Source organism: Cheilinus undulatus, linkage group 11, assembly GCF_018320785.1.
Source record: "Cheilinus undulatus linkage group 11, ASM1832078v1, whole genome shotgun sequence".
In the NCBI taxonomy this organism is placed as follows: domain Eukaryota; kingdom Metazoa; phylum Chordata; class Actinopteri; order Labriformes; family Labridae; genus Cheilinus; species Cheilinus undulatus.
Genome location: NC_054875.1, coordinates 13390098 through 13414108, shown reverse-complemented (window position 1 = coordinate 13414108; position 24011 = coordinate 13390098). Strand labels below are relative to the sequence as shown.

The following is a 24011-nucleotide window of genomic DNA, read 5'->3' as shown; positions in this document are numbered from 1 at the left end:
TAAAAAAACAAACAAACAAAAAAAAAAACCCAATTCAAAACATTTGTAAAATCAGAAAATCATACAATAGTTTTCTACAGAAAACAGTCCCGTGTTTGGAACAAAAGGCCTCAGAACTCCATCCAGCAGAAACAACAATGCAGCACTAGCCTCCAGGCCTCTGTGGGGTTCATAGGAGGAGCAGCTTGATTATCTGACCCAGGAGAGCTACAGCAGGCATTGACTTTGATGAATTACTGTTTATCAGACCTCAAACAACACAGGAGTAAGGTTGGAGAAATGATGGCTGCCAGACACAAGTATTTAGGCAGGCAAAAGCAACGTTTGTAACCTACACAGGAACACTCCTGCATAACTTTGTTCATGGAATTATTTGGTGAAACTGGAGCGGATTTGATGGGGATTTTTTTCTGCCTTTCCCTCTACTGGCTACTCTACCTACATTACTGATTTGCAGAATTTCAAACAGCTTTTCTAAATGTTCGCTTCTGTTATAAGCAGCAGCTGTAAGATAGTAAAGATTTGTTCTAAAGGACTGCATATTTAAATGGACAGCACCTCTTGGTCTCTATTGTTTGTACCAAATTGAAGCCAGAATGCCCCACTGATACACTGCAGGGCTGAATTGCCTTAGACATGAGCAGAAGGGACCAGGCTGATCTAAAGATGGAACTGAAGCAGTGACCATTTCACTAAAGGGTACACTCATTAAACTTACAGATAAAACGTCTGTGGTCCAGCAGAAACTAGGCTAATGCATGCTGGGACCCCAGTGGACAAAAGTTGTTACATATTTGTCCTGAATAAGTAAGAAACTTTGGGTAATTGAGGATTTTTATCATGTGATTATACCAATAACACCTCTGAGGAATTATGTACCATTTAACCCAAAGAAACACAAATCAGACTGTCAGTGAAAAAAAGAACTTTGTACAAAGGAGGACACTTTGTAACTAGAAAGGCACCCAATAGGGCACTTTGTCATGTTTTCTCCACTAAGAAGGCACTTTATGGACAACATTTTGTCCACTGGAGGGAACCATAGAGGGCACTATGTCACTGAAAAGGCACCCTGGGGGACATTTTGTCCACTTGAGGGGACTCTAGAGAAGAGGTTCCCAAACTTTTTCCCAAGGACGTCCTTTTTCATATCTCAAAAAAAGCTACAAAATAATAGAGGATCTTTATTTCTCATTTTTCTTGCTGCACTGTTTATCTGTTCATTTCCAAAAAAGCTATACTTTAAAAAGTCAAAAATCCAATCCAACTGTTTTAAGTTTTGCTATTTGGCTTTTTTTTTTTTTTTAATTTACACTGTTGTAAATTTATGAGTTTGGAAACATGAAGTTTTTGAGTTGCTAGTATCAAAATTCATGCTTTTTTTATCCTGGAAATTTTTTTTTCTAACACATTTTCAATTTTCTTTAACACATGAAGTCTGAGATTTTTCTTTTGTAAATTTACAACTTTATGTTGTAAAAAACTAGTTTTTTTTTCCTCCAAAAGTAGACTTTTTTCCTCAAAGATTAATTGTCTTTATTTTCTATTATTTTAGGTTTGCCCTGTTAACATTATATCTCTAATCATGATTTTTTTTTAAACATGCACATCTAATTTTGACAGCGTCAACACAGTGATCCCGGACCCCAGATTGGGAACCACTGCTCTAGAGGACACTTTGGCCATGTTGACACTGCAGGCCTTAATGACTAATTCTGATCTTTCCTCAGATCTGATTCTTTGTTTGGCTGTTCACACTGCAGTCAACTTCCAAAAGATCAGACACATATCTGATTTAGGTTATGTTCACCCTGCAGTTAAAAGTGACCTGAATCTGATTTTTTGCTCAAATATGACTCGAATCTGATTTTTGTTAGACAATGTAAACAGCACAGGTCACATCTATAGATCTGATCTTTTCCAATCATATTCAGGCCACTTTCACAAGTGCTTCTCAATCAGATATCTGATCTTTTTGAAGCTTGATTGCAGTGTGAACAGCCTAACAAGAAAATCAGATCTGAGAAAAGATCAGAATTGAGAATTAAGGCCCACAGTGTGAACTTAACCTTAGAAACACATATGAAAGTGGCCTGAATCTGATTTCAGAAGGTCAGATTCAATGTGACTTGCGCTGTTCACACTGTTGGAAAAGAGTCAGATATGAGTCACATGTGAGGAAATGTGATTTTTTTTTTTTTTTTTTTTTCAAAGATTAGTGAACTAGGGAGACAATGTTGTTCCTCTGAGTCCTCTAGTAATACAAGGGGACCCAGGTGCCGTCAAAAGCACCCTTAAACTGAGGATATGAGTGTTGGCAGTGCAGAAAGCACCACTAATGGACACAGACCTTCAGAGTGGTGGATTTTTGTCAGATTTATTGAATGATGTATGTTAGGCGCCTTAGGCTCAGTATCAGAGTATCAAACATGAGCCTTTTATGATGAAAATGGACGTCAGCAAGGACACAAGCAGGAAAACATAATGAACAGTTCATATCTGAATCAAAGTGAACACTGAATTCCAGGCAAGATTACCACAAGAGCTCCGATGAAGCTACAATAACTCGGCTATATCCCATCTTTTCCTCTAATACTGAATGAGTTCTGACACAAATGCAAACAATATGCAGCGATATTTCAATCCAGAATAAATATCCAGGGAGGATAAAGCCTCTAAATCCCTCTCAAATGAACCTTTTTTGGAAGTGGAAACTGATGTTTAATGTTAAATCCTGGTCTGAACTCTGACAGGTGAATAAGGAGACATGATGGATGATACTAGTATGGAGCATAAATCTGATAGAAAATCCTAGAGAATGAAAAAAGTAAAAAAAAAAAAAAAAGGTCTGTGCAGTGCAAGCTAGACAGGAAAATCTGGGTCATTATCATTAATTTTAAACTGTTTTGAGATGAATATTTAAACTACAGATAAACATACAGCTAGGATTTAGAGGCATGGTTCACCATATGAGTTTTGATCTATATTTCACATTTACTCCTCTCTCCTTCTCTTCCGATTTTCACTCTCCATCAGCCTTTCCCTCATCATCATCATCATTCCCCTGTTTCCTCTTTCCTCTCTGAGTCTGAGGCCAAAAATTCCTGTTAATCAGGGAGTGAGCCGTGGAACCACAGAGGTGTCTGCTCTGTTCTCACATTATTCATATTCCTCCATATGCTCTCTCTCACTCTTGTAATGAGGTGGAGTTACACGTGGGACGTGAGAGTGTGTTTGCAGGCTGCCTACACGCGTGTGTTTGTGTGTAAAACATGTCTAAATTACAGTGATCTGGTTTCTAGAACATGACAGCTCTCCTCAGAGAGTCGGGATGTAAACCAGGAGGAGGCCGTCCACTGTACGGTCACCACAGCTGCTCTATCACATACAGTAGTCTGCTGCACTGATATGGAAACTTCTACACCTCATTCTTTATTTCATTACCACTCCTTTATTAGCCAGTTTCTGTGTCAGCACACTGAACAGTAGGCCTGAGGACTTTTTCAGAACTGTTACAAAATCTAATCAAGCTGTTCTTCTCTCAGCTACATGTAGCTGTGAGGTAGCCAACATCCCTGCTACTGTCAACCACAATTTTTACTCCTACCTTTATAACGGCAGCAGATCTAGGGCTGAATTCTGCTTCTGGCTGTTTAAAAGAGCTGTTGACTCAGTGGTATGGGGGTTTGTCTTTACTGTGAGCACTCCCTCTGTCAAAACTTGATATTAAGCTAAGTTTAATACTATTATTCATCTGTTCATTTTGATGGCTGTTCAATATATTCTCTCCTAACAGTTTTTGTGATTTCTTACACATAACTGTGTTTTTTTTTTTTTTGTGCATATTTCTATGAACTGTTAACATGATGTGATTTCCCTCCCATGACACACAAACACTTTGTCATGCTTTGAGAAGCCACAGGAAGCATGTCTGCAGAGTCTAGTTAAGGAACCATTTGCATCCATTTAAAGATCTGTTTTGTGTTTTTTGGGTCAAATTTGGGCAACAAACCTCCTGAAACTAAGGACACAAATCATAGTCTGGGTTAAAACAATAACTCTCTACAGCTGCATCACTCCTTCTACTAATATTGAGGTCAGAGGTCAGTATTGTCTCATTCTGAAATTGTTTATTCACAAATAAAACCAGATAATAACTTGTTATCATTGTAAATTAGAACGGCTAATGCCTGAAAAATACACAAAAAATAAGTATAATGGTGAAAATATTTTGCAAAAATGTCAGTGATCTGCCTTCAAAATCCTGGTCATCACCCTAAAGAGCTGTCTGCTCTGACATTGTCAAAATGGGATGCATATATTTATTAAAAAAAAAAAAAAAAAAAAAAAAAAAAAAACATGATAAGAAACAACATTTATGACAGTGTATTAGGGCTAAAAAAGAGAGAATTTTTTTGATTTATACGCCAAAAAAAGAAAGAAAGAAAGAAATTTGTGAGATTATAAAGCTGGATATTTACAAGAAACCAAACTCAGAATTTGAGAGGGCTCTAAGGAAAAAAAGGGTCAGAATCCACTGCCCTACAGCTATTAAATCAACGTTACAAACAATGAAGATTAAAGCAGTTTAATCAGGAATGACTTTATGTTTTGCTGTTTCATTAATCCATCTGTCAGCTTATACTAGCATATGTAATGCATGTTAAATATTTACTCCATTCTTGAGTAAAATGGTTGTTTTCTGTGTCAGCATTTAGCTTTTGGTGTTTCAGGAGCACAAGTTTCCTGCTTGAGTATTTTACTTATCCCTACAGAGCGTATTAGCATCAAAATCAGAGACAGACAACATGACAGCCCTAGAAATGTTTGGCTAAAATATCTCAGTCGCCCCCCTGTGGCTGGCTGTGGTGTAGTATTTATTACATAAATTTAATCTGTTTGAGAGTTTGGTTCCCATCAAAGAAAAAGCAAGCCATTGTACAAATGCTGTTGATGAGTCGCGGCACTAAAGGCTTCACATCCAGTATCTAATATTCTTGAACAACGTACACGCATGGTCTTTCTACTGAAATCAGCAACTGAGTGAGAGGAGAGTTAATAAAAGTGTGAGTCGTCTGCATATAAGACTCAAATGTTTTCTTGCAGTGTTATGGAGAATAAATATGTTGAGGGAGACATCACAGTGCATGCAGTAGGGTTCAAGTACAGTCAAGGTTGGTTGGTTGCTGCATTTTAGTAAACTTAAATGCACATTAAGTAAGAGTTTGCCACCAGGGGGCTCTCAACCAAAATAATAAGACAGTATGATGAGGACAGACCAGCATTGCCCATCTCCCCTGGGTATGCACTGAAAAAGGAACTTCCTAGTTCCTGCTGGATGCAGCCCCAGAATGGCCATGTGCACTGGAAGCAATGCTAGAGTACGTGTGCATCCTGGGACTGCTTTCAGTGTGAACCTGGTAGTGCCTTTTGTAGTGCATTTATCCCTCATCCTGAGAAATTTAAAAACAAAACATCAGTTCTAGTAAATACAACTCATGAGGGATCATTTTTACTTGAACTGACCCTCAAGTTAAACAAGAGGAAGTATTGAGAAGGAGGCGGTAGAGATGGGCAACGCTTAGCAGTACTGGTCTTAACTGACTGTGAATGCTGGAGATCCATATCACAGACGTGAGTTTGGGGGTTTGAACTCACAGCCTATGGCAGCTCCATAAAAATACATTTCCTGTTACAATTATAAAAATCAAGAATTTCTCTTTCTAGGGAATATCTGAGATACTGTAAGAACTCAATAAAAAATACATACACTAAATTTAACAGGAAAGGTCCCTTATTTAATTGATATTTCTGTACAGAAATTCTACATACTGTATCTTTAAGGTATCTTGGTGAAAGCTGACTCACCACTCCTGGTCTTGGATAAGGGACCCTGCCTTCATAGGCCCCCCACTGGTAGTCTGAGCCCTCCTTATGGGCAAAGGGTCCATTGAAGGCTTCTCTGATGTCAGCCATACGATAAATGCACACAGCAAAACCCTGGAACACATTACTGAGGAAAAGAAGGAGACACCATGTTGAACATGTCCACAGCTTTTTGTTAAACATCTGACAAGAATTGTTGGCAGATTTCATAACAAATAAAGGTTGTAATGGTAAAAAATAATGTACTTTATTTGAATCATTCAGACTGAAGTCAAACAGCAATAAGAAGAAAGGTAATGAAACTGTACTATTTTATTAAGTTATGTTCATTTAATGTTTTTTTTCTGTTTGCATTAATCATTGCAATGTCTTTATAATCGATCTGAGTAATTTTTAGTTGCATAATTGTCTTCTTCTCATTTTTTCTTCCTTAAGAACTTCATAGTAAATGATATTACACAATGTAGCATGCACATAAATCATTTTTACCTGATTGTGCTGAAGATGGCGTACACATCAGGGTTCCTCTCATCCTTCGTCCTCAGCAGGAAAACATCCTCTGTTTTACATAAAAACATAGTGTCACATGTTGCATGGAGCTCATCTTTTAAAAGTACTAATAGATATTTTTGTGTAAAGATGTTCTGCAAAGAGTGAGTGTAAATGTTACGCCTGTTTTACCCAGCTGGTTGAAGTGTGTGTCGATGCCGTGTGGTCCAGGTACAGAGCACACCAGCCTGGCCTTGATGAAGGTGCTCCATTTATTCACCAACACTCTCTGGCCTCCAACATCATTCTGGCAGAAAAAGACAAATAAATCTATGAAACTGCATTTTCCTTTCCAAAAACACTTTTTCATAGGTTTGGCTTTTCACTGCAGCGCACTGGATTTGGACTGAAAGTAACTCTGAGGTGGAAACAACTAAATGGGCGTTTGGACTGTGAGAGCAGTGTAGTATTTGCACATTAAGTCTAAACTTTGAGAAATTCCAGACCTTTCAGGATTATAAAGAATTAAACACTTAACAAGCATCTTTCAGTCCTGAAACCTTTCTTATCAAAATCTGGAAAACCAAGCTGTGTTTTAAGAACAGCTCTTATCCAATCAAATTATACCTTTCTGTTGTCTTCAGGTTGAAAAATTCTGCCCTGAAGTTTTCACAGTTCCCTCTTTAGATAAAGTAAGTGAACACCATATTGTTGATTGTCAGAGTCTTTGACCAATCAGATTTGATTTTGACATGATGGATGTTTTCTTGGATTGGATGGTCAGAGTCGTCTTGCTTGTATTGAAAAATAAGTCAAATTTAGTGTGGCTGATTGGTTTTTGGGTTAAACCAGGCATTTTTAACCATTTTTCTCCAAGCCCTCCCTCTTGTAACTCTGAAAAAATGAGGGCCCACATAGAACATGGCATTTTGCAACAGATAAGGTTCACTGGTAACAGGTCACTTATATGATTAGACAAAAAAGGAGCATTTTAGAGAGGCAGAGTCTCTCAGAAGTAAACATTGGTAGAGGTTCACCAATCTGCAAAAGAAAGTCTAAAAATTGTGGATCAATTTCAGAAAATTCAATGTAGAATTGTGACGACTTTGAATATCCCACCATCTACAGGGCATAATATAAAAAGATTTTAAAAATTTGGAGAAATCTCTGTGTGCAAGGGACACGCTCATAATCTTCAGCCCTTAGGTGACACTCCATTAAAACTACATAATTCTGTCCTGGAAATCACTGCATGGACTCAGGAGCATTTGCAAAAATTGTCAACACAGTTAGCAACAATGCAAGTTAAAGCTGTGTCATGCAAAGAGGAAATATTTGAACACGATGAAGAAATACCACTGTATACTCTAGGCTAAAGCTTGTTCAATTAAAATTGTCTCAGGCAAAATGGAAAACTGTTCTGTGGTCAAATGATTGAAAGTTTGAAATTATTTTTGGAAACCATGGATGCCGTGTGCTGTAGACCAAAGAGGAGAGGGATTATCCAGCTCGTCATCCACACAATCCTTCTAATGTAAAGTAAAAACAAAAAAATGCATGCAAAAACGTCAAATCATGTTCCACTGAAAAATTTAAAGGTATTAAAAGGGAGTGTTTACATGCATGTTGGATCCTTTTAAATCAGAAATGGAGGAGTTTTTGTTTCTAGTGTAATTGTACAGTATGTAATAACTATCAGCAGCACTAATTTGCTTCTTGGAAGAACTGCCACTAGAAAAAGAGATGATTCTTTAAACTTTTAAAGAATGACCGTAGCGTAGGGAGAGAAAGAAAGACAAATGGAGAGAAAAGCAGAAAGATGGAAGAGAGTATGACAAAGTTATAATTTGAAGGTTTAGGTGGGATTTTGTTCTCTGCGCAAACTTTTCTGGCACAGTCAAAGAATCTGAGGAAATCCTGCAGCTGTGTTTGCCTGTATGTGTGTGTGTGTTTGCTTCTTTCCATGCATACCTGCATTTGCCTGCACAGCACACAAAGCAGAGCATGAATAATGTGAGAGAATGTGTGCAGCAGATGGAGATCACAGTTGGACAGTTTGACAGCTGTGTGTGTTTTGGAGGGATGAAAGACACATAAGAGCCTGACTATTGTGATGCCTTCACTGCCCTCTGGGGAAATATAAATGTTTGATTGCCTCTAAAGACATTTTTCTTTTACACGAGAGCTTTGGAAATGTTACTTCCCCACAAAACCAGAACCAAACCTCCTGGACTGGGAGCTTCTCTCTGTACCTTTATGTAGGTTAACTGTGGAGAAAGGGCTTCATGCCACATGATTCTTTTCATAGCCCCATTCTGCTGTGCTTTGGTGTTCTCATTAATGATTTTAAGTGGACGTCAGTGGGAGTGTGAATGGATACATCAGGCTAAAGGCTTAGGAACTAAAATTCAATAATAAATCCCACAGAAAACTACTAACAACACTGTTTAAGATATGATAGTAAAATGATCATTTTGCACTTTACCGCCACCTGGAAAAATTATGAAAGATGCAATTCTAAATTATATTTCAGTGCATTTTTATTCCTTTAGCACTTTCATGTCAAGTATGCAAATGCATGATTAAATATTTTCAGCTTTTAATTCAACCATGCAGTTTTTGAGTTTATAAAGTGTCCTACCGCGCACACTCGACCAATACGTGTGTGAATGGCTCCCTCCCTGTCCCCTGCCTCTGTGGCCTTCTCAGTGAAGAAGAAATAAACTTTATCGTTGTCTCTGTCGTCGTTGTCGGGGATGAGGTGGGCAGCAATGAACTTAGGATCTGAAGAGAAGGATGCAAGGATAAAGAGGCATTAACTTAAGCAGGGATGTAGTCAGGTTACACATAACAACACAGGTCAAAATGTTTATTTTCTGTTGTCATGGCTGTAATATTCTTCCCAATCTATGGCTGGAGATAAACTTGCTGTTCCACCCAGTGTGAATTTTGGTAGCTGTTTTAGATTTAGTGTTAAAATTCCTTTGAGTTTGACTCACAATTTAGTCATTTTAACCTTTATAGTTTAAGTGTAACTTTAGTTCATGAATAAAAGAAATCCATCCAATTTTCAATAAAAAGTCCTCACAATTTATTTTTTATTTTGGGTAAAAGAATTGATGTTCTCTTAACTATCTGTAGTCGTTTAGGATAATTGGTGACTCTGAATTGCCCGTAGGCGTGAACGTGAGTGCGCCTTGTTGTCTGTCTCTATATGTCAGCTCTGGAATTGACTGGTGACCAGTCCAGGGTGTTCCCCACCTCTCACCTAATGACAGCTGGGATAGGCTCCAGCCCCTCAACCCCCAACGGGGTAAGTGGTGTAGAAAATTTGATTTTATAGAATTTGATAGTTTTACTCTTGCTTTATTCTCCTTGATGAAAACTTCACTTACTTGTCAGCGTTTATCACCAGAGTCTACTTCTTAATCTCATCTTCCTCATGTTAAAAGGTAGCTGACAAACATTTTTAGTCAACATTAACACTGGTCCCATCTTGTATTCACTTATGCATCCTGCCTTATGGTTGTTCCATTAAACATACTGTTTGTGGTGCATGTGTGGAAGATACCAGTGATGCACACCAGTGAGCTCAGGCTGGATCTGATGTGGCGACCAGGTATATCAGCCATGTATTAAGGTAAAAAATAAACTAATGCAAACCACAAATGCACTCAGCTGAAGGTTACCAGTTTTCACAGTCAAAGATGGCGCTGAAACACTGGATTGTATTTTTTCTGTTTTCCAGGCATAAAAATCAACTTTTAATAGTCTGTCACCAGTTGGTTTGACAGACATGTCTTGCATCTGTTGAATTTTAAGGTCTTGCAGCTGATGTGTCAAATAGATGCAGGTGAAACGTGTCAGCAGTGAGTGTCCACAAACACCATGTTAACAGCATGTATATGTCTGGCCTTACATGGAAATGTTCAATGTGCATTAGTGCCATCATTTTTTTCTCTTATTCCATTAATGAAACTTTAAAAAAACTTTTAAAAGGGGAAAAACCTTCAAAGCCTACTAAAAACAAAATGTTGAATGTAAACTAGTTATTATTTGTTGTCAATAACATACCCTTGTATGTTTATTATTAATAAGATCTTATACAATTAATTTTTTCTACAACTTTTATTTTACATTTTGAGTAAAATCCACATATATGTATTGTGGTTGATTATGCTCATGATACAAAAACATTTACTGGAAAACACCGTCTTTTTGGGGAATTGCTAGTTCTAATTTGGGGGGGGGGTTAAAATCTTTTTTATTGCATTTTTATACTTAATATATGCTCTCTTGTAATGTGTTTCTTATGTTGTCATGATGTTGGTGTAATGCATTTGCATTTGTCGACATACATTAGAGAAAGTAATAAAAGTTTTTATTTAATGTAAACTTGTAATTACAATTGATCATTTTTATACAAGAATGTGGATTCACCCGTGATGTGACATCTTACTTTGATACTTGCAGCAAATTCAGAGATTCTACTCTAAGGAAAGTTATTTCCATAGTGGTAGTGGTAGGTTACGTTGTGTTGCTTTTCTTTAACAGATTAATAAAGCAGTGCAGCTTTACCATGGAGGAGTTTCTGGTCTGTCTCTGTCCTCATGGTGGAGCGACCTCCCATACTCCTGAAGATCACTGAGTCTCTGCCCAGGAAGTCTGCTGTCAGTCCTGCATACAGCTCCCCACCTACAGAGAGGACGGGTCAGAGGTGGTCACACAGAAAGTTTAAAAAAGAGAGGAGGAAAGAACAGGAAATAAAGGAGGGTCAGAGTGAAAGAAAAGGTGTAAAAAGATTGTTTAAGTGTAAATGAGCAGCAGCCACAAAAGGAAAAGGAGCGGGAAAATAAAACTATGGTAATGGAGTACAGTGAGGAAATGAAAGGTGACAGAGAAAGATTTTGTGGTTTGGGCAAAAAAAGGGGGGAAGGGAAGAGGAAATCGAACAAATCCTTTATGGAATACCGTAGAAGAGTAACCTGAAACCAGAACTCAAACACACTTCATACTGTACCTCCTCCACAGGGACTGAGAGCGTAAACACAGACTCATTTTGAATTTCAGCAGCTCAGAAAATTGATAAACCTGCAAATGGAAATGAAATATTTCCTGCAACTCCACTAGTACATTACCTTTAAAAAAACATTCAGAATAATCCGTCCTAGGATGAAAAATAAAACCTCAGCGAGCTTGGAAAGAACTCAACTCTGAAATCAGTCCACCATCTGTGAGATAATGAAGAATTATGTGAGATAATTAAGAGAATAATCCGACTTGTTTTCTGTGCTTGTTTTAACTCTGCTGCAGACTGTGACTGAGTGTGGACACGCACTGTTTCAGTGATCTCATCAGTATGAATACATTCTTCCTTATCTGATTAAGCTGCATTTAAAGAATCATGCCTTTCCAAACACATTGATTCTACTTAAACTGGTATTTGTACAAGCAAACATAAACAGACACACCTCATTAAAGTAATTCCTGATGACAGGCTCCGTTAAACTTTGTGTATTTTGGGAGAAAATCTTGACTTTAAAAAGTGAAGACACTACTGTTTTGACAGCTGAGGAATTACGCTTTCATCATCTTTACTGCTTCTTTCTGGCCTTCTCATGTTCATGTCTCCATGCTGGTGATGGTCCAGACTGGAGGAATTATGTTTTCTGATTGTCCGTCCAACCACACGCACATGCGTGTCGATGCAGGACTTTCTTGCAGATGTAGTCTCTCAAGAATGCTTGACAGATTTTCTTCAAATGTATTAAGGACAGACCATTCCAGATTTTGGGGATTTTAAGTCAAAGGTCAAGGTCATTTGGACTTATTTTTATCATTAGCTTTCCGGGCCATTACTGTTTTTAGGATATACAGTGCCTTGCAGAACTGTGAGGCATGTTTGGGCTAAAAATCAAGGCTGAAGTCAAGTGTAGATTTGGAAAGTAAGCTGCTTAATGGCACTGCTTAGGGAGGATTTACACAACCCAGGTGGTGTTCTGGATGTCTTTGCATATTACCAGGGGCATGGTGAAATAATCTATTGAAAAAAATAACAAAGTCCACACATTTAGTGTGGAGTAAGGGGTGGATGTGGCTAGTAAGCTTGGTCTAGCATATTGTCCAATTAGCAGCAGGGTTGCCACTAGCTCCTGGATGTGCTTTGGATGTCCTAAAGGCCCGAGAAAATAGCGGTGGTCTCTGTATGCATTACCAGGAGTGAAAAAGCCTGACTAAAGAGCTTGACCAGTTGTCCAGCTTGACCCTGGCTGCCAAGGGACACTTGTGTTGAAATGCATAGAATTAGCTACTGGAGCTGTGCAAGCCCACCAAGTCATTTTGTCTCGTCACTCTGATGTCGTTGTAATGACTGAATGTTCATCCAGTCGTCTTGCAAGAATTTTTTCAACAAGTCCTACTCTTACCAGACATTCTGTATGGGCCGTTTCCCAGATGAATGTGAAATATATCCATGCAAAGGATATATGAAAGAGTCAATCAGGCCTGTCAGGTTATTTCATAAGAGCTTTAAAGGAGTTTTTTCATAAGGTTTACACATGGATCAACAATAATTTAATATAGGTCAGAGTGCTCATGTTCATCACTTGCTTATGCTTTTGAATAAGTAATTCAATAATGCTGAAATGGATGTCTTTCTAACTTTGCACAAATGTCCAGATCAAAGCTCAGTGTCAAAATGACCATGTACATACCTTGCTTTTGAATGCAGTACTTAAAGAGTAATATGTGTAATTTTCCTCCTTTCCAAATGTTAATCCTGGATTTAAGTGGTTAGAATTTGTAAGTCAGAGGTCAGGGTTATTAAGCCTCATGTTCCTTCAAGCTTTGCACAAATGTCAACTATGTCTCCAGGATGAAGTGATGACATTTTGACTGCACAAGGTTAAGATTCATCATTAGGCCTCATGACTTGCCTACAGCATTTTCGACCTATTACTGTACTTACACTGAGCTGCAACTGGATACTTCATGGAGTGATATAAGCACCAGGTGGAAGTCCTTGGTCTTTACTTGAACACTGTCTTTGTTTTCTCTTTATGTGCATTAATGTGTTGCCTTAAGCTCTGTTCTTACAACTGCTTTTTGTTGACCCATGTTTGTTAATGCTACCACATTAACTTTTGTTTTCTTATTGATTTTTTAAGGCTTATAACTTTCATCAGCAAAGAATGTGAATGGGAGTGTGGATGTAGAGAATGCCAAAGACAACTGTTTACATTTTGTTCAACATTGATCGGTGCTGGTTAAAATCCACTGAGGGGTCAGGTGTCATGGTCAGAAATCCTCATGTAACAGAAGCTGTGTGGTCATCTTACACAGTCCTACTGACCTCTATGTGTACAGAGCTGGTGTTTTTCACTTTTTCAGTTGTCAAAGTGGCTTTAATTTTCTCTTTTTCATAAATTTTCCTTCAATCATTTCTCCTGATCTGGATCATTTTTTGCTTTAGTGAGTTTGAATGTTGCGACATCATTGATCAAATACTTCCTTACAGAATGAGAATAATTTAAAGTGACTGCTTTTGACCCTAATGGTACACCAACTCATCCTTTGCATTCATAGCACTAATTTGGAAGAGGTAAGCGCGATAGTGATTGCTCAACAGCAGTGCATTTCTGTAACCTTAAACATGACATCTCCTCATTCAGATTCACTGAGGAGGTAGCACTGCCAGAGAGGGGTGGCAACACTAATGACATTCCCTACAGAATGGAAACTGCTTTATCTTCCAAAAGTTTGTGGTGCTCTCAGAAGTCCTGGTTGTGTTATTTTCCTATAAATCCCAAGCTTAAGGTGCAGATAAACACATGTGAATAATCATTCAGAACATCTTTTTATTTTCAGACTCTCTATAAGGACTGTCTGCAGGCCTCGAGTCCTCCCCTAGCAGCTCCGAATATGCTGTTTCCACTGTATATCTCTGCTGAGGGCAAAAAAATACTGCAGATTTTCATGTTTCCTGCCAAATTGGACGCCTTGTGGGAAAAATTTAGATGCTGAAAACACCCAGCTGCAGTATGAGAAAGGTGAGATGTGTAAATGCATACATACACACTCTTTCATTCTCAGTGCCCTACAGGATAATCTGTCACTGCAGCAGATCAGCATTATTTCACCAACTAAATCACTGACGACGTCCAGAGGGAAACACCCAGAACTTTTCATACCTAGTCAGCAAAACTCAAAGGTTTGTATGTGCACATGAATGGTAGAGTCAGAAAGGGGTTGGGATACTACCATCAAGAACATGAGGAAGAAAACACTATCAGTGTGTCTATTTATTTAACAGGATGTGGCAAATTAAGACTACAAAGCTACATGCAATGCTAATTTGACAGTTTTGTCAAAGCAGATCAATTTGCTGAACTGTTGTTAGAAACCAATGAGGATAAAACCATCCTTACTGTTTTCTATGTTTTTTAGGGGTTCTTGCCTTTATTTTGACAGTTAACAGGAGAAGAAGACAGGAAACAGATGGGGGATAGGTATGCATGATGTGCATCAAAGATCGTCAGGCAGAAGTAAACCGTTGACGTGGCAGGTACTGAGCATGTGCTGTAACATTTTTATTAGCAGAGCTTCGGTTGTGGCTCAGCTTTTTTCAATAAAGGTGTTTTGATATAAACAAAGTTACTTGTGGACTTTTACTTCAATCCAAAAGACTGGGACAAATTACCATAAACCAAAAGCTCCATAAACTGCTCCAGATTTAAAACTGAAGGTTAGAAAACATGGGACGTACCACTAAAGGTGCTTGCGAAGGGGAGACTGGGGTCATGTGGTACCTTCCCTCGCCCATTCTCCACATTGGTAGGATCCATCGTGAACACGTGCTGTGTAATCAAAAAAATTAATTAAAACAAGCAGTTCACTCATTCAAAGTTACAACATTTGGGTCTTAAAACACAGAAAACTGCTGAAAAATTAGAACTAAAAGGCACATAACTGCACACTCTCTGGCAACAAATCCACAAATATTAGTCTCTAAAATCTGTGTCCCATTAAAACTCTATAATAACATCTGATGATATTAAGCTGTGGAGAAAATGTGCTGCTGTAAATTCGAGGTGAGTGGGCAAAGGGTTGCAAACTTGCTGCTGTGTTTACAGTACTGTGTAGAACTTTTAGGCAAGTTTCGGCCAAAAGTTGATGCTCCATTAAGGCGTAGATGTGGCTAGTAAGTTGCCTGATGCCACCATGATGTGAGGAGGATTGACACAACCGAAACTCTAGATGTTCTTGCATATAACCAGGAGCATAGGAAAATAGTCTATTGAAAAATGATAGTCTACACCTTTAGGGTGGCGCACACAGTGGATGTGGTGAGTAAGCATGGCCTGTGGTAGTGATTCTCAAATGGTTTGGCAAGGGACACTGGTTGTGCCTTGAGCCAAGTCTTGGTGTGCTGTAGCGATCCGCACAACCATACAGAAATACTGCTACTGTACAGTAATTTAAGTTCAGTCAGGATCATTTGAAACACACATGCACTTATTGCAATCACTTATATGTGGCTGTTCTGGGAAGGAGAAGCTGGGGTGGAGGAGGGTTGTAAAAAGTTGGAGAGGGAGCAGTAAAGCATAGTCAGGCTAGAATAGTTTAAATATGGCAGCATGAGTGCAATTAGCCAAAAGCATGCTTTAAAGCAAATCAGCTCGCCATCAGCTGATGAGGGCTTGTGAGATCAGCTGATCTCAATTATATAGCAGTGCTCAACTCTGTGGCCTGCCTGAACTGATGTTATACCCTTGATTTACTATAACATGTTTTAAATAGGCAATTTTTGTATCGATATGGATTTGGTGTGCCTTGAAATTTTGGCTTGATCTGAGGCTCTGTCCACATGGAGACGAAAACTATATATTGCCTTTCGTTATGAAAAAGTTTTCTGTAAAGACGGAGTCGTTTCAGGAACCATTGAAACGACTGAAAACGCTGAAGTGCATATGCCAAGCCTGTACGTGTTGCTATAATGCTGCCACGGAAATGCACCAAAGGAGAAGAAGGAGATCACAGAAAACTGACACAAACTTTCTTCTAGTTGTCCTTCTGGTTGTTCTCTGCATTGGATTTAAGATTAAGGTGGTGGTAAAGAAGCATCAGATTTTGCTGTGAAAGCCATAACAAGCTCAGTAGCTTCTACAGCACGAACACAACCCTGTAGTCCACCATTAATGTTTTAGTTGGACGTGTGCAGGCGCCTTAAGGGAACTACGCTGTGTGACGTAATTATTTCAAGAAAGATGTGGATAACCGTCCACTCAGAGATGAAACGGTAGTCGTTTATGGATTTGTGCACTCTACAAAAAAGTATCGTTTACAGTCATGAGAAACGCCGTTTCCGTGTGGATGAAACACTGATCCGACATAAAACCTTTGTGTATACGCCTGAATTTGTTTCCATGTGGACAGGGCCTTAGGTGTACCTTGGGCAACAAAAAGATAGAAAGCCACTGGCCTAGGGTACGGTTCAGGGGGGTAGTAGGACTGCTGCCAGCTCTTGGTCGTGCTGTGAATGTGGATGTTCTAGGCCCAAACGAAAGAAATGCTATTGATCTTTACCTTGACTGACAAGTGACAGATGTGTGTGTTGACATGTGTCATGCTTGACTCTGTCCGTCCTCCTACTTCCCCCCAGCCCCGGATTGTAGCGCCCTTAGCACCCAAGATGCCTAAAACTTGTGCACTTGACTGTATGTCCTTTTTCTAATGTGCCCTCTAAATATCATTTTGCCACTGACTTTAGACTTTAGCCTCAACATAAAAATGACAAGCAGAAAACAGGAAGGACACATGTGCGTGCTTTGCACCTAGAACCTTTATACCATGTGTACGGTAGAGTGCAAAATAGATCAACACAGTGTCTGATGGCCTCAATGCTCCATGTCTTTCAGAATATGGACCAAAAAAACTAGATAGTATTATCTTATACACTCCTTCCTTCCATCAGGAAAAAACCTTTTCACCTGAGATTTATTACTTTGTTCCAGTAAAACCTTTTGGGCAACCAGGGAACCAGCCCAGACCTTTATTAACGGAGTTCATTTTCCATTTTTACTTTCTTTTCCATTGTTCTAATACAAAATGGGGACAGGAACTATTTTTAGTCCAAGCCTGTGTTTGGTATTTTTTTCTTTCCACTGAACTCTGCATCTGTCTGAGAACTAAGACACTGTCTGGAAATGAGGAAATGCTGGATCGGTGGAGTTGCCAGACTTGAAGATGAATTTCCCACTTAATTCCCTGTGCAGATCAACCCTTGGAGCTCAGCAGTAAAAAAAAAAAAAAAAAAAAAAAGACGACATACTGCTATCAAATACAAACTAAACTTAAATTCCAAACTTTATTAAAAGTATTTTAGTATTTACATGAAGGAGTTTTCAAATCCTTGAAAAAATATTCTGTGTGGCGAGTGTTAAATGTATAAAGTCAGAGTCAATCCTATTTGAGTTCACACTAAAAGTTTCCACTACAGCATGCCAGCTGATATGAGACACTCAACCAGAACCATATTCATGGAGCATTTTTGTAAGCTGGGAGTGGCAGTGGGAGTGTGTGGTATTTTTCCTTCATTAAATGGGACTCACTGTAAAAAAATATGGCACATAAGATGCACTTCTGATGCCTATTTCCATCCAAAAAGTTTGGTCCTGAGTGCTGCAAGTGTCCGCTTTACTTCTGTTCAACCAGGCAAGGTGATGTTTGACAGACTGGGGCCCCACTCTTTAACGGCTTTTCTCCCTTAGTAGGTCGTGATTCAGCATTTAGGTAAATAAATCTTGTGGAGACCTGGATTGATTCAAGACTCCTATGTTAGAGTCAACAAACTCCTGGACTGGACCTGGACTGTGGGCCTGTACTTCACCACTGTCACCAAAGACTGAGAGCATAAGCGCTGTACTGATAGCTAGCAGGGTTACAAGCCCAAACTCCTTTGAGCTCACACTAACACACTACGAGATAAGTCTTTTGGGCCTGCCTCCCAACTTTTGACAAAGTCAGCAAAGGCTTGATTATCTGATGGTGATGTGTGTTAACCTCACTGATCTGCTCAATCTTGACTTTTTGAGGCAAACTTTCTTTCTGACTGGGTGATATGTTCTGGGCTAGGGGGAAGACATTTGTAGTCAATACTCCTCCTGGTACAAACCTTAAGGAACCCTTACCAAAAAAACATGCTAACAAGCTAATGGCAGCTCAGCTAATGGTCCCTGCTGACTTCATGTGTCCATCTATAGGCTGTGTCAGACTACATTGGTTTTTTTTTTTTTTTTTTGTCTTTCGTGATGGTACCATGTCGGATTATGCAGCATAAACCTTGTCCTGTCTTGGCTCAAGTGCACTGGAACCTGAACATGTGAGGCAACGTTATGCTCAGCAAAGAGTCCAGATTCTGCTTACGACAGTTGAATCGTAGGGTCAAAGTGCAGAGAAGACGTAGAGAACGCTATGCTGATTGCTGCAACAATAGAGTAACATCTTTTTGTGGAGGCAGTGTGGGGCGGCATCTCCCTCACTGGAAAAACGAGGCTGGTCATCATTGGAGGCAATCTCAATGCAGATAGATATCGAGATGAGATTCTGCAACCAGTGGCAATCCCATATCTCCACAGTCTGGGACCAAACTCTATCCTCCAGGATGACAACACTCGCCCCCACAGAGCGGGGTTTATCAGAGACTACCTCCAGAATTTGGGAGTGGAGAAGATGGAATGGCCTGCAAGCAGTCCTGACCTCAACCCCATTGAACACTTGTGGGATCAGCTTGGGCGTGCTGTTGGTGCCACAGTCACCAACACAACTATGCTGGCTGACTTGTGACAAATGCTGGTTGACGAATGGGATGCCATCTCACAGCAGTGTGTGACCAGGCTGGTGACCAGCATGAGGAGGAGGAGCCAGGCTTTTGTGGCTGCGTATGGTTCTTCCACACGCTACTAAGGCTTCTGTTTGTTAAATAAATAAATTGTTTAATTGCCAATATGTCTTGTTTCTTCAAACTTCAATCATCCAATCCACCAAACACCAAACGAGTCAATGGCACAATCAGCTGTTTGGCATTGGCAGAGAAGATTTGGCAAATTTTTCATGGGCGCAACCCACATACTCAGCTTTGCTGCTCATCCCACAAATGCATGTTCTTTACAAATGTGGCACCATTTAAAAGGGTAATAAACCGGCTTTCCAACGGTATAGGATTGATTGCCAAGAAGCGTTGTTACAACAAAGAAATAATCTACCAAACACATATTTCCATACTTTTTGTGCTAAGTTTATAATACAACACCAATTGGTGTTATTAAAGGGGAGAAATATGACAAAAATGATGTTTCCAAACTTTTTTTAGGAGTTTAGTTGATGTATTTTGCTTCTATCTCTATGTTCTCTTTTCTTTGCTTTTCTAAAAATTATGTTGCAGAATGTTAAATCAATTGCCAGCGTAGCACCAGCTTTTTTTTAATGTTTCTCTGGAATAGCTTTATAACAGGCCCAGTGCAATGCTTTCACTTTCAAGCAGCTGTCTGTTGTTTTGAGGATCAGTTGGTTAGGGTCGTACTTTGTCTGAGTTTTGGTGTGGTACAGGCAGCGTCACTCTCTCTCTCTCTCTCTCACTTGTGCAATGTCATAGTGTAAGTGCGTATGAGAACATAGGTGTCATTTACATGCAAGAATTGTTACTGTGCTTTCATTGAATTGCCATCTGCCAGTGCCATTGTTGAGTATTTCACACTAAAGGAGGTTTGCTGAGGTTTGATGATGGGTGGCAGTGATTCAGTCATATCAAAATCCAGCTAGATTTGTGTAGTCTGATCTGACCTTTAGAAGAATGCCAGTGAAACACTCATTTTAAAGTGATATAGCTTTATCTAGCCTTATAACCAAGACACCCTGACTATTTTGTAAATCGCTAGAAGCGTACAAAACCTTAAACCTTTGACATCAAATATGCCTCCAAAGTTGACATCAGATTTCAGTTAAACACTGCTGTTTTGAGTGCAACACTGAAAAGTAAGGAAGTAATTAAATGACGACAGACTATTTACTCCATCATCTTTCAGTAAGTGGACTGCTCCAAATAACCACTGACCACATCCTTGGATTGTGTGATGTTTTAGGTCATACTTGGGTCAAAAGACATTTTGTGTACAGCTTTGTTTCTCCACTCAAACCACATCAGAGTCCCTGGCTGTCTCAGCCAGAGCAGCCTGGGTGTGATCAATGTGAGGCCAGACGTTATTCCAGGATAAAAGGGGGATAAAGGGCGACAGGACCTCCAGTAAGACCTCGTGTTTGATTGCATATGAGTGATTTAAGTGCCCTCGCAGTGACCCTTGTCTGTGACTCTCTGTTCCTCTAATAGACAATGGAGTATTGTTACAGGGAGGGTGAGTCTTCCACTGAGCTGAGATCACAGGGGAGATGATGACATTGAAGTTAGCAGGATAAAAATACTGTAAGAAGTTCACTGGACAATGTGAACACCCACACATGATGGATTGTACGTGCACTAGCATATTCTTCCACGTGCGATGACAATAATACGTGCAGAGAAACATGGACACAGCAAATTGCCACTGTCAGAAACAAACCAAAGATTAAATATACACTGGCATTTCTAATTGATTTCAGGAAATAAGAAGAGATGGTAAACTTCATATTTGATCCGCATGTTGCTTTTTGAATGTTCCTGAAGAGGTCTAAATGAGTTTTACAGGTGTCTGAGTGAACATGCTCAGCCCAGCAGCCCAAATGCGGCCTATACACGCAATCATGGTTAATTAAAGCTGAATACATGAGAAATATTTAAATATTTCTCTGAAACGTCTACTTCTATACGTTCCTGTTAATCAGTGTGATTAATTTTGTCATTTTCATCTGAGTCTGTGCATGCTATAATCACTCAGCAATTCATTATTAAGTTATACCACATGTACATCTTGGAAATCCACCATTTGAGCATTACATTTGGTGGAGAATGCTTTCAGAATGTCGTGCAGACAGGGTTCTCTGTATCCAGTTGTGGAAAAAAGTTAAAGTGCTTTCTGTCAGAACTTCTGCAGATTTTAGAGGGATCTGTACTATTTTCTTTGTGTTTTCATACTGTCAGGCGAGCGATTTTTTACTTTGACACATCTTGATTACTAATCTCCCACAGTTTTCTTCAGAAGAGTCACATGATGGGAAAAAAGACAATACCCCCCAGCTGTCTAGCAGCTTTTTGAGGTCAGCATCCCAGGTGTAGGCAACATGTAAGTCCCCTTATCTCAGCTGAGCTAAACTCTTTAACTAGAAATGTCAGACTTGATGGCCATGCCATGACCATCACAAGAAGCCAACTTTCTAAAGAACTTCTGAACCCAAAAATAACTAAAGATACTTTAGGCAGAGGCTGGCACCAATTCAGTTGATCCAACACACATGCATTGGAATTTGTAATTCAAATCTGGGGACGGCCCATTCACTAGGCTGTTAAGGGGCCTGGCCATTTTTGAGGGCAGTCCCGTCTGGTGGTCCTGCAGGTGCCCCACAAAAGGCCATTCATTATAACTAAAAAGCATAAACATATATATTTCTTTTTCAAAATGTATAGTACACATGAACTGATCACAAAATGCTTGATTACATGTTTATATATTTAAAATTCACAGAACTAACAAAACCCATCCAGAATATTAAACCTACATGCCAGCCTTTAATAATTTTGTCTGATATAGAAGAGCAGTGTCATGGTTTGACTGGTTTCAGATCAACAAATGGCACTCTATTCAATGTTCCTCTGTGCTATTTGTGTCCCAGTTCAAGTCCCTCCAGAGTCATAACCGTGCCAGGAAAGGTGGGCCTTCTCTGACCACACGTAGGCATATCTTTATTTATAAGGATTTACTAAATCTGCTTTCATCATACTTGTGTGATTTAATTCATGTGAAAAGTTCTGGAAGCTACAGTCTTCGCTCTGTGACTAAGTCACAAAATTTACTTTTGCTCTCTGTACCCAAAGCCCATCTTGAAATGGGTAAAAGGAGTTTCAGGTATGCTGCTCCTCTGGCCTGGAATCTGCTACAGAATCTTATTTCTTGATGAGCTGGTCTCTTTAAAACTTTTTAAAGGTAGATTGAAGGCATTGGAGGATGCTGCATCAGCTTTTAGATGTTTTAACTGATGACTTTCTGCTCTGTGACTCTGGATTTGTTTTTTCTGTGATTGTAACTGCTTTGTTTTTTATGTCTATGTCTTTGTCAACTGTGCTGCTGCCTGTCTTGGTCAGGACTCTCTTGTTAATGAAATTCTTAATCTCAATGAGGTGTTCCTGGTTAAATACACTTAAATAAAAAAATAAAGAGGTTTCTGGTCACACACTATTTAAAGAAATTAAAATTGGAAGAGAGAACAGGTGACTTTGCAGCAGGTATGAGTGCAGTTAGCCATCTAAATGGCTAAATTTGGAATCCTCATTTGTCTGCACCATAATTATAAGCCAGTTAAAGTAATCATTTGCATTTTCCTAATCAGTTCTGGCCCACAACCTTGGTCAAATCTCCATCTATACTTTAATGCATCTACCTGCCACCTATAGTTGCTCTAATGACTAACGCCTCACTGCCACAATGCTCTGGAACCGCTAGCTTATAGCATCGATAGCATCTCGTAGGAACAGTGTGGTTTAGCACTATTTTGTTGTATGAAACAGAAATAAAGTTGTCCAGAGGCTTTTAGGTCATACTCATGAAGCATTGAAGACGATATCCAGCACATACATTTGGCTATTAACCCAAAAAGAGGACTATAGGCTAGTGGTTCTGGCAATGCTAGCAGTAGCCTCATTCTGCAAACCAACTTCCTATCATTAAAGTGTGAAATTGTTTTACCATTGTAGTGTGAAGTTGGTAAACAGAATCTATTTAATTGACTTCAGACTAATCAGAGAAATAGTTATTATTGGTGTCTAATCGAACTGGAAATTATCCACCTACTAACATCATCACTTTGCAGATGCCTTCATAAAATAAACACAGCAGGGGCTCATTCATTCATTCATGGAGCTTTTGGATTCACTAACGATGTTGTACTGATGTTAATGTTGCCAAGTGTTCACACTGACAGGATCTGTTTATGAAGTAAGAAATACGGATGTCAATACTACGAGTTTCCAAAGGGTCTTGTGAAAGGCTGAACTAAAAGGCCTACTTTTGCTACCACTGTATCATCATACTTACAACTGACATGTTTCATTGTAAATGTTTTTTTGTTGGTTTACTTTGTGACCCTGTGAACCTTTGCCTTCCTTTCTTCCATCTAACTCACTGCTTCTACAGAGTCCTTCTCTGCGGACCTCCTCTTGCTCACTCATTTGTCATGTTTAGTCTTTCAGCACCTCTTCGCTCTCTTGTTTCTGAAGTTAACATCACTTCATCTCTGTACTCTCCCTTGGTGTGTGTGTTGTGCGCAGATAGACACACTGTATGTTTAGGAGACTGTGCAGCTCTAGCATTGTTTGTGTGTGCATGTGCATGTCTGTGTTATCTCATTATGATCCAGAGGAATGGTGTGGCTGCCTTTGCGGCTGATTAGACTGTCAGAGTCACTCTGCCAAGACAAACACTCAAAAGTGCTTC

At 39.3% G+C, this 24011-nt stretch overlaps 1 protein-coding gene across 2 annotated transcripts in view; it reads right to left on the bottom strand.

The window, feature by feature from the left end:
- The window catches only part of sema3bl (sema domain, immunoglobulin domain (Ig), short basic domain, secreted, (semaphorin) 3bl), a 119626-nt gene that overhangs the window by 16815 nt on the left and 78800 nt on the right, over positions 1-24011 (bottom strand). For both annotated transcript variants that reach the window (XM_041798847.1, XM_041798848.1), the window contains exons 5-10: positions 15140-15230; positions 10954-11070; positions 9017-9159; positions 6568-6682; positions 6376-6445; positions 5869-6013 (exon numbers count right to left, since the gene is read on the bottom strand). In XM_041798847.1, coding sequence (XP_041654781.1) covers positions 5869-6013; positions 6376-6445; positions 6568-6682; positions 9017-9159; positions 10954-11070; positions 15140-15230 — 681 coding nt within the window. The remainder of the gene's footprint in view (positions 1-5868; positions 6014-6375; positions 6446-6567; positions 6683-9016; positions 9160-10953; positions 11071-15139; positions 15231-24011) is intronic.